Source organism: Anomaloglossus baeobatrachus, chromosome 9 (assembly GCF_048569485.1).
Source record: "Anomaloglossus baeobatrachus isolate aAnoBae1 chromosome 9, aAnoBae1.hap1, whole genome shotgun sequence".
Lineage (NCBI taxonomy): Eukaryota > Metazoa > Chordata > Amphibia > Anura > Aromobatidae > Anomaloglossus > Anomaloglossus baeobatrachus.
The window spans coordinates 197,761,162-197,773,201 of NC_134361.1; the positions used below are offsets into that span (position 1 = coordinate 197,761,162).

General features: G+C 44.1%; 1 protein-coding gene across 2 annotated transcripts in view; it reads left to right on the forward strand.

The window, feature by feature from the left end:
- Positions 1–12,040, forward strand: part of HCFC1 (host cell factor C1) — a 218,525-nt gene that overhangs the window by 11,669 nt on the left and 194,816 nt on the right. For both annotated transcript variants that reach the window (XM_075324193.1, XM_075324195.1), the window contains exons 2-4: positions 10,645–10,793; positions 11,405–11,565; positions 11,667–11,875. In XM_075324193.1, coding sequence (XP_075180308.1) covers positions 10,645–10,793; positions 11,405–11,565; positions 11,667–11,875 — 519 coding nt within the window. The remainder of the gene's footprint in view (positions 1–10,644; positions 10,794–11,404; positions 11,566–11,666; positions 11,876–12,040) is intronic.

A 12,040-nucleotide genomic window follows, 5' to 3' on the forward strand; every position in this document is an offset into this window, starting at 1 on the left:
CACACTGCCCGTATACTGCTCACAGCCTTGACACAGTTGTCATATTGTACACCACCCACGATACACACTGGCCATATATAGTACACATGCACAGGAGATACTGTATACTGCACACAGCACTCACATGCCGTATACCGCACACACACAAGCCATACACAGCACTCAACAAGCCAAAAAGTTCTGCATGTAAACATGTGCACACCAGGAATTAGATATACCAATAAACCTTACAATATGAAACTTTATTAAGTGCCAAACACAACAAACACAGCACACACACACACGCCGTATACACAGCACACACACAGCTCACACACGCCGTATACACAGCACACACGCCGTATACACAGCACACACGTCGTATACACAGCACACACACAGCTCACACACGCCGTATACACAGCACACACGCCGTATACACAGCACACACACGCCGTATACACAGCACACATGCCGTATACACAGCACACACGCTGTACACACAGCACATACACAGCACACACGCTGTATACACAGCACATACACAGCACACACGCTGTATACACAGCACATACACAGCACACACGCTGTATACACAGCACATACACAGCACACACACGCCGTATACACAGCACATACACAGCACACACACGCCGTATACACAGCACACACACGCCGTATACACAGCACACACACGCCGTATACACAGCACATACACAGCACACACGCTGTATACACAGCACATACACAGCACACACGCCGTATACACAGCACACGCACATGTCGTATACACAACAGACGCTGGACACTTAAGTGACAAATACATTTGATATATGGTGGTATATATTAGATATAAACACACTTAGCGCAGATATAAGTACCTGCTGCTTAGTTGCCCTGTAAGATCAGGTGCAGCACAAGTGATGGATGCAGCAGCTCAGCTCAAGGGCTGGCTTCATTCTCGTCTTTTCTCTCCAAGAAAAGACCTCCTAGACCTGAGCAGCCGAGCACAGAATGGGAGCGTGAGAGGTAGAACGCACGGCACTATACAGCCTTCTATATCCCGTGCAGGCCCCTCCCCCATCACTCTGATTCTAGCTGCAATCTCACAGGGAGCATGTAGGAGCAAGAGGGAGGAAGTCCCACCCCCAGTGCTGTCTCCCGGCAATAGACAAGATGAGCGGCTGCCCGAGCATCACAGCCACCGGGAATCTGCCCCAGTGCCCCGGGGGCCACAGAAAAGGTCATTGCGGGCCGCATACGGCCCGCGGGCCGGAGGTTCCCCACCCCTGGTTTAATGTATAGATTTCCCGCCGATTTTTTTTTTTTTTTTTTTTTTTTTTTTTTTTTCTTTCTAAAAGTGGGTGGATCATGACGTCATAAGTGGGGTATATAGTACTGCAAGGTATCCCTGTACAGCAGATTTTATGTTTTCTTGCCATGTGGTCCTGAAGAAGGAAGGGGTGCCTTCCGAAACACGTAGACCTGTACATTGGAATAAAAGCAACATTAATCTAACATCCTAATATCGGCTGGTCATTGGCGCGGCCTGGAAATCCTCATTCTACTACTCTGTTATCTGCCAACCGAGGGACCGCTGCCGTGGCTTGGAATTACCTACATATATGCTGTTATAGGTGTTGTGACTGTCACAACCCCTATAGGTGAGTAATACCATATCTCTCTCTCTCTCCCCCATTGCTACTGGGGTAAGACCCTATTGCGCTTCTTTATTTCCACAGTATATCTTCTGTAAATGTTAGTAGTGAATCACTCATTACAACATCATGCGGCAGAGAGTTCCATAGTCTCACTGCTCGTACAGTAAAGAATCCTCGTCTGTGATTATGATGAAACCTTCTTTCCTCAAGACGTAGCGGATGCCCCCGTGTTCCAGTCGCAGGCCTAGGTGTAAAAAGATCTTTGGAAAGGTCTCTGTACTGTCCCCTCATATATTTATACATTGTGCTTAGATCCCCCCCTAAGCCTTCGTTTTTCCAAACTAAATAACCCCAAGTTTAATAACCTGTCTTGGTATTGCAGCCCCCCCATTCCTCTAATAATCTTGGTCGCTCTTCTCTGCACCCTCTGCAGCATGCCAGCGTTCACATGCGTTTGCGTGCAGTATAGTCAGGATCCAGCAATTTGCAGTACGCTACAAGTAGCGTTTTTGAAAAAAGTTAAACTGCAAGTCGCTGGATCTCACTATAACGCACACAAACGCAGGTGAACGCATGTTGACGCGAGTCCATTGCAAATGCATTGAAATGAAAACGCATTTGCACTGGTTCCGTTTTTGCGTTAAAAAAACGTTCATGACGCATGTTAAAAAAACGTAGTGTGAAAGCAGCCTTACATAGATGAGGCCGCCGCCCTCATCATCCACAGTTCTCCTGAACTCTCGCGCATGCGCAATGGCACTATCGCGGGACTGCGAGCGCCGGTGATGTTGTTGCGCAGACGTGAGATTATGGGCGGCGCTGTGAATGCCCATAATCTCGCGCCTGCGCAATGACCTCACCGGCGCTTGCAGTTTGAAAACAGTGCTGTCCAGCTATAGTGCCACTGCACATGCACGAGACTTCAGGAGCACTGCGTAACATGAGGGCGGCGGCCTCATCTATGTAAATGAACACTGGGGGACGGCGAATAGCGGCAGGAGGGGGAATAACGGACGCAATACAGCCCGCCCACAAGGCCAGCAAACCTCATTACCATAGCAAGAGGTAACATTTTATAAAGTTATTTAGGTCTGAAAGAGGGGCCAGTAGCAAGATGAACCTTTATAGAAGGCAGCCCAGGAGCTGCAGAAGGGGATTTTTTTTTAAGTTTAATAGCGAAAATTCTAGTGACAGGTTCCCTTTCAAGACTGAATCCGCACCGAGCGCTCGCACAGGGCCAAGTGTTTTTTTTTTTTTGTTTTTTTGTTTTCTTTTTGTTTTTTACAACTTTGACAATTTTAGTAGTGCATGCAGCTTTTTATGCTAAAAAGTTGCAAAATGGGGATAAAACAAACATTTTTTTTTTTTTCGCAAAACCACGAACCACGTTGCGCCATTTTTCAAGAGCTTGGTGCAAAACTTTTGCAACAAATGCCAGAAGACATAAAAAGAAATTAAATTTGCTAAATATGAAGACAGAAATATAGCTAGGAAATGATGAATCTAGATCATAGTGCTTGAGGCAGCAGTTTTTTTTGCCCAACCCAGATGTATATCCAGCAGGAGATGTACACGCCTGTCCTTTATATGTCCCGTTCCTTTTGGATCTGTTTCTGGCTTTGGTGTAAGGCCAGTTTCACACATCCTTCTTTTTGCCGGTTTGGCGGATCCGGCGGGCTCCCGTACAATGACAGCGCAACAAGCGCCGGTCATATGCTGTCATGTGACCGGTGCATGTGACCCGGAAGTAACAGCGCAGTCATTGTACTGTATTCACTGTACAGGAGCCCGCCGGATCCGCCAAACCGGCAAAAAGAAGGATGTGTGAAACTGGCCTAAGCCATATACGAGTGTAGTGTTGCAAATCCACGCGGTGTATATGTAGTAATGGTATTTCTATAGCGCCAACCTATTCAGCAGCACTTTACAATGGGGACCTATACACACATTGGAGTGACAGTCGGGCACAGTCTTCTGTGGTTCTCCCTGGATTCTATCTTCTCGGCTGCTTTTGTCTGGCACTTTCCTAATTCTTTATTAGACCGGGCACTTTCCCGTGTTGTGGATTATTCCTAGAAGCATGTGTCGGTGAGCGAGCTGTCAGCTTCCCCCTCCGGTCGGAGGCCTCCCCCTCCTCTGTGCGGCTGTCTCCACCCTGTTACATATAGGACTTCATCAGCTGACTCTCTCCTGCCGCCAATTTCCACTTTTGAACAAGCGTCCTGAGTGGTTTCTCCTCCCTGCGTAGATGTGTCAGCTCTGTCCTATGTATAGCCATGTGCACCAGGATGCAGCCACATAGCCTGAAGGTTACTCTGTATACAGTACAGATAGCTACTCTACAGGAGTATATCTTCATGGGAGGATATTCTGTATAGCTGTGTATGTATGTATGTATGTATATATAAATATATGCTGTGGCTTAGAAATTCACAGCAACGAATAAAAGGCATATATACACATTATATATACAGTGGCATGCAAAAGTTTGAGCACCCCTGGTCAAGTTTACTGATATTCTGAACAATTAAGCAAGTTGAAGATGAAATTATCTGTAAAAGCCATAAAGTTAAGGATAACACACATCCTCTGCATTTCAGACAAAAAAAAAAAAAAAAAATTATATATATATATATATATATATATATATATATATATATATATATATATATATATATATATATATATATATATATATATATATATATATATATATATATATATATATATATATATATATATATATATATATAATATATTTTTTTTTTTTTTTTGTCTGAAATGCAGAGGATTATATATATTAATATTATAAAAAAAAAAAAATTCACAACAAAAATAAAGTTGGCCAATGCAAAATATTGGGTACCCTGCATGGTTAGTACCATGCAACACCCCCTTTGGCAAGTATCAACACTTGTAAATGGTTTTTTTTGTAGCCAGCCAAGAGTCTTTCAATTCTTGTTTGAGGGATTTTCATGCTTTCTTCCTTGGAAAAGTCTTCTTGTTCTGTAAGATTCCTGGGTCCTCTTGCATGCACTGCTCTTTTGCAGTCTAGCCACAGATTTTCAATGATGTTAAGATCAGGGTACTGTGAGGGCCATTGTAAAACCTTCAGCTTGTACCTTTTGACATAGGCTAATGTGGATTTTGAATTGTGTTTAGGATCCTTATCCCATTTGTAGAAGTCATCCTCTTTTCAACTTCAGCTTTTTTACAAATGGTGTTATGTTTGCTTGAAGAATTTGTTAAACTTTAATTGAATCCATTCTTCCCTCTACCCGTGAAATGTTCCCAGTGCCATTGGATAGAACACAACCCAAAGCATGATTAATCCACCCCCATGCTTAGTGGTTGGCGAGATGTTCTTGCCATGACATTCTGTCTCCCTTTTTTTCCCAAACATTTGGTTTGATCATTGTGGCCAAGGAGTTCTATTTTAACCTCATCAGTTAACACGACTTGTTTCCAAAATACATCAGTCTTGTTTAGATGTTATTTTGCAGACTTCTGATGCTAAATTTTATGGTGAGGATGCAGGAGAGGTTTTCTTCAGATGACTCTTCCATGAAGGCCATTTTTCTGTAGGTGTCTCTGAACAGTAGAACAATGTACCACAACTCCAGAGTCGGCTAAATCTTCCTGGAGGACTTTTGCAGTGAAGTGAAGGTTCTGATTTGCCTCTCTAGCAATCCTACGAGCAGCTCTCAAAGAAATTTTGCTTGGTTTTCCAGACCTTATCCTGACCTCCACTGTTTCTATAAGTGCCATTTCTGAATTTACTTTTCGAACTGAGGAAAGGTCAACTTGAAAACACTTAGCTATTTTCTTCTAGCTTTCTTCTGCTTTGTGGGCCTTCACCATTTTGATTTTCAGAGTGCTAGGCAGCTGCTTTGAAGAACCCATGGCTGCTGTTTTTTTGGCACAAGGTTAGAGGAGGCTGGGTTTTTATAAAGCTGTGAAATTTTGAATCGCCTGCCCTTTCCTAACTATGATAATGAACAAGCCACAAACCTAACAGGCTAATTAAGGTCTGCAATGATAGTCAAAGTTATCTGAGCACACAAATCTCCAAGGGTGTTCAAACTTTTGCATTGGCCCATTTTCATTTTTGTAGTTTTTAAAATGTTAACGATGAAAATATTTTTTTTTTTTTGTTCTTACCTAAAATATAAAGGAAATGTGTCATCTTTAACTTTATGCCTTTTTTTAGAGATCATTTCATTTTCAACTTGATTAACTGTTCACAATAACAGTAATTTTGACCAGTGGTGCTCAAACTGCTGCATGTGTGTGTGTGTGTGTGTGTGTGTGTGTGTGTGTGTGTGTGTGTGTGTATATATAATATATATTACACACACACACACACTGTCTATATAATGTGTACATATGCCACAACGATGACATCACACCAGGACGGCTGATTGAAAGAAGAGGTAGACGGGAAAAATGTCAGGGCTCCTATGCAACGGCCGCAGATGGGCCTGCAAATCGATTTGCACCGACTCCTAATTATTTTCTTACAAAGCTTGTAGTGTCAGATCACATGTTAGGCTACTTTCACACATCCGGTTTGAGCACTGCGGCTCAATCCGGCTGTGAAACCTATACAACGGATGCGGCGAAAACACCGCATCCTTTGCATAAGTTTTTACATGCGGCGCGTCCGTTTTTTTTCTGGTTGCGGCACGCTACTGAGCATGCGCAGTGGAAGAAACCACATGCGGCAGCCGGATGCGGTTTTTTGCCGCATCCGGCGTCCATAGGCATGCATTGAAAAAGCGGCGCGATGCGTTTTTTTGCCGGAGCAAAAAACGTTGCAGGCAACCTTCCGGCCGCGGCATCGGCTAAATCTGCCGCATGCGGCAAAAACCGGACCGAACGCAAGCCCATGTGGCACAATATGGCACTAATGTAAGTCTATGCAAAAAAAAAGCAACCGGCGGCAAAAAAAAACGGTTGCGGTTTTTCTGCAGAGCGCCGTATTGTGCCGCAGAGCAGAAACCGGATGTGTGAAAGTAGCCTTAGGTGTTGTCGTTCAACCAATCAAACCGCAATAGGCCCACTCCCCTAAAAACGTATTATTAATCAAATATATATATATTTTTTTGCACCGTATCGCATTATGTAAACTGGGCGTGCTTCTGTTTTTGCTCAATGATTGTTTAGTCCCCTTTTATTATAGTGAAACGGGGGAAACTATAATAAAAGGGGGAACGGATGATAATTTAATACGAATGAGGAGGAAGGGGCAAACTAGCGGTGATCAGCTTGGTATTCTCTCATTACTGGCGGTTAATCTGCTCGTGGTCAAATGAGGCCTTGTCCTCAGAACAGATCTCTCCTATAGATATTCGATAGCTTTGTCATTAGTGCACACACGTGGCTTTTTTTTTTTTTTGTCTTATCTAAATTATCCAGAAAACTGTAGAAGCCTGAAAAATGTTAACGATCAATTCATCCCAGGAATAATTCCCTTTGTCATACAGTAAAGCATGTACATGTCTAATCTATATCTCCATGCCCTACATTTAAAGGGAACCTGTCACCACTTTTTTGGCCTATAAGCTGCGGTCACCACCGGGCTCTTATATACGGCATTTTAACATGCTGTATATCAGAGCCCAGGCCGGGTGTATAACATTAAAAAACACTTTATAATACTTACTAACGGTCGTGCTGTGGGCCTTATGGGCGTCTCTGTCCTCCGGTGCCGGCGCCGCCTCTTTCGGACATCTTAGTCCTCTTTCTGTAGCCTGGGTGCATGACTGGTCTACGTCATACACACTCGCCAGTCCCGTGCATTCGCACTACAATACTTTGATCTGTCCTGCTCAGGACCTAAATGCCGGCGAGTCTGTATGACGTCGGACCCGTCATACACCGCGGCTAGAAAAGGAGCACAAAGATCGATGAAAGAGGAGGCACCGGACAATGGAGATGCCTATAAGGCCCACCGCACGACCGTTAGGTAAGTATTACAAAGTGTGTTTTATGTTATACCCCTGGCCTGGGCTGTTATATACAGCATGTTAGAATGCTGTATATAAGAGCCCGGTGGTGGGGGCTGCAGCTTATAGGCCAAAAAAGTGGTGACAGGGTCCCTTTTAATGCAGAGATTCTTTATTTTTAATCCAGCGGAGAGATAATGGCCAGCTTCACTGGATGTTGTATTTTGCAGGTGGCGCTTCTTTTGAGGCTGGCCGCCCGTTAGCTGGCGCTCCTTTTTGAGGCTGGCCGCCCGTTAGCTGGCGCTCCTTTTTGAGGCTGGCCGCCCGTTAGCTGGCGCTCCTTTTTGAGGCTGGCCGCCCGTTAGCTGGCGCTCCTTTTTGAGGCTGGCCGCCCGTTAGCTGGCGCTCCTTTTTGAGGCTGGCCGCCCGTTAGCTGGCGCTCCTTTTTGAGGCTGGCCGCCCGTTAGCTGGCGCTCCTTTTTGAGGCTGGCCGCCCGTTAGCTGGCGCTCCTTTTTGAGGCTGGCCGCCCGTTAGCTGGCGCTCCTTTTTGAGGCTGGCCGCCCGTTAGCTGGCGCTCCTTTTTGAGGCTGGCCGCCCGTTAGCTGGCGCTCCTTTTTGAGGCTGGCGCTCCTTTTGAGGCTGGCCGCCCGTTGGCTGTCGGCTCGGACGGTGGCTCCTGTTTCCTCTGAGCTACTGTCTGTCTGGTGATTTATATCCAGGAAAACAAGCGGATCAGACGATCAAATTGCAAAAACCAAATCAATGTAATTTTTTTATTATTATATCAGATATAAGTTTTTGTTCTTGATTGCCAACTGAACCCCATGTCCTTCGGTCTGCGCTGCGTACGGGGAGACTTGTCAGTATTGGTGCTGTGGTTTCATGAACAGTTCTGTATCAGAGCTGCATACATTGTCTGCATTTTCCTGCCTATACGGCCTTCCTTTATGCAGTTACTGTGCATCTTAATTACCAGTGAATCCAAGTTTGTTTATTTTTCTAACTTTCTTGCAAATGAGTTTCCTTCTGGAAGACCACTGTCTCTAGTGCCACCTATTGGAGGTTTGCTGCCCTGTCTGTCTGGGCCTTTTAACGGGCCTTGCGATGACTTACAGGGCAGATCCCTCCAGTAGGTGGCACTAGAGATGTAATTTCATAAGACGACTGTTTAGCCGTCAGTTTCCTATAACTTGAGGATACTATAGTGGCAATAACCCATCCTAAGGAGCCGGCGATATATACCACCGGATGGTCCAATAAATCTGACGTGCTCGCAGCCACTGAGCTATTCGTTCCACCTTCGATGCCGTCAATAATGGGTTTCCAAGACTCGGATACTCTTGTATTTGGCATACGACTTGCTCTACGTCATTTAGACCAAGCAAAGAGGTATACCGCAACCGAATGCCCCTAAGGCTGCTTTCACACTACGTGTTTTTAACATGCGTCATGAACGTTTTTTTTAACGCAAAAACAGATCCAGTGCAAATGCGTTTTCATTTCAATGCATTTGCAATGGACTCGCGTCAACATGCGTTCACCTGCGTTTGCGTGCGTTATAGTGAGGATCCAGCGACTTGCAGTTTTTTTTAACTTCTTTCAAAAACGCAACTTGTAGCGTTTTTGAGCTGCGTCCAAATACTGCAAATTGCTGGATCCTGACTATACTGCACGCAACGCTGGCATGCTGATAGACGGGATCCTGCTTGCTCTACTGGGCATGCCCAGAAACCAGCCTCACGTGATCAGTCTCTCACCCTCACTCCCCCCCCCCCCCCTCTCCCGAAAGCGGAGGATGCTCGTAACCAAGGTAAATATCGGGTATCCAAGCAAGTTACCCAATGTTTACCTTGGTTACGAGCCTCCGCAGATGTCTGCTCCCAGTCTTTCAGTTCAGTTCGCCTCACTCCCGATCACATGACTCCAATGCCCGCCCATAAACTTAAAGTGACAGGATCCTGCAAAATAACACATGCGTTTGCTTGCGTTTTTCTTTGCAAAAACAGGATCCGCTTTTGCAGCAAAAAACGTTCATGACGCATGCTAAAAAAACGTAGTGTGAAAGCAGCCTTACATGGACAACAGCATGTCAGAAATTGAGCCCATTTTTGGCAAATTGAATCCTTTTAGTTGTAGACTCGCCACCTCGTCTGTACTGCGGGTTATGTAGACTGGATTTCCAATGGAGTAACGCTGTATTATAAATATGTGACGAGCCAACCAGGATTTCCTAGGCCTGGATTATGGCCGTGGCATCGGCAGCTGATTGTGGGGGCGGCCAAGGAGAGAAGTGGCTTTTTTGGGGGTCCGTAATTTGCTGTTGATATTGCAGTTGCTGCCCATGATTGCCACCACCCGCAGCGTCGGCCGGCTCTAGTCACATTGTAGAACTGGATTCTCATAGACTAAAAGGACAGAGGATCTGTGGGGCTCTTTTTTTATATTAAGGGAACCTGTCACATTGGTTTTTCATGAATGAAATCCAGGAATACTTCTATGAACGTCAGTAAACACGCCCCTATATTGTTAGGGGATAAGTGACGTCCTCGGCAGGACATGGGGACGCTGCTCTTAGTTCCCATAGCGAATTACTTTTTTTTAAAGGCTCCCCCCCACCTTAATAGACTAAGCCCAACCTTTTATAACTGTAGCCTAATGTTTTGGACTTCATACACACTACTGCATTATGGAGCCATGTATTTTGAGAACTGAATCTTGCCCGGTCGGTAAAAGCTTTCCTGATAACATGGCTTTGTACACGGAGCAGTAAGAAGTTGCTTACTTATAAAAATGTGGCCCTGGTAATGTATGGAGTAATTGCTTTACAGCTTACGCTCTACTTCGGGTCCATTAATGTAGTTGACTGGGCTGTCAGGAGTGCAGACCGCATGATGGGTCATCGTCTCATGCAAAGAGTTCGGTCCCGATTTTAATGAGGTCATTTCAGGCGCCTTGGAGGGTGTTAAACCTTCGGCAGGATTTTTGGGGGGTCCCATACATGTATCGTAGATGACTTTTTGTCAACCACCGCCTTTTTTTATTTTTTTTATTCTAGCAACCAACCAGTGGTTCATCCCTGCGGTCAGAGGTGATATTCCTCCAGGCTGTGCCGCCTATGGATTCGTCTGTGACGGCACGCGACTTCTCGTCTTTGGAGGAATGGTGGAGTATGGAAAATACAGCAATGACTTGTACGAGTTGCAGGTAATTATACAATATTATATATTTTATTATAATTATATAATATTATAGTATATAATATAATTAGATGCATTTCTATAATTACAAATTATATTATTTTTTATATTTTCATATATCATTTTTTGTTATATATTTTTAATATTTTTTTATTTATCTCTATTTTCATATTTTTTTTTCTTATAAGTAATTGTTATAAATTTTTTTATTTTTTTTTTCATTTAATGTTATACTTTATATTTTAGTTAATATTTATATATTTTTAATGTTTTGTTCATTATATTTTGTAAAAATAAGAAACAAAGTTATCTAGTTCACTAGCAAAAAGTTTTGGGGGGTTTTTCCCCCCCACTATTTTAGAAGACAGAAATTACTTTTTTTTTACCAAGGTGGAATGAGGTCATGTTGGTAGCTTTTCACACTTTGGTCAAAGCGGACTTTTGGATATGATGTAAAATCACTTTCTCGATGACTTCATTGGCGGACAAGGGAGCGTAGCAATATGCCTCGGGCAGCTCCGATTTTTGCTTGGTGTCTGTAGGAGGCAGATACGACCTGTATCACTATTGTGGTGCTCTATACATCTTACTTAAAAGTTTCTACTTGTACATTTGCAGGCAAGCAGATGGGAATGGAAGAGATTAAAAGCAAAAGCACCAAAAAATGGCCCTCCTCCATGCCCCCGCCTCGGACATAGCTTTTCATTGGTGGGGAGTAAATGTTACCTCTTTGGCGGATTGGCAAATGATAGCGAGGACCCAAAGAACAACATTCCCAGGTATTATTTTTTTTTTTTTTCTTCTCCTATTCTCAGGCGCACCTCCCTTTCCTCCTGGTTTTGCTATGTTATCCTTGTGACATTAACGCTCTCTTATAAAGGTACTTGAATGATCTCTACATATTGGAGCTCCGTCCCGGCTCTGGGGTTGTGGCGTGGGACATCCCCATAACATACGGCATACTCCCCCCTCCACGAGAATCTCATACTGCAGTCGTGTATACAGAAAAAGACAGCAAAAAATCCCGCCTGGTGATATATGGTGGAATGAGCGGATGTCGGCTCGGCGATCTCTGGATTTTGGATATAGGTTTGTTTGTTTATGTTTTTACCCTTCTTGTCATCAAAGAAGTCATGACTTGTTTTTTAAGGGGAGTTATTTTAGGAGGCTTGGAACAATGATTCTTCATCAGATCCATCTTTCTCATTTCCGTCTGAGAAATTTATTCCCCAATTTTGGAGCAGATACCCTGCA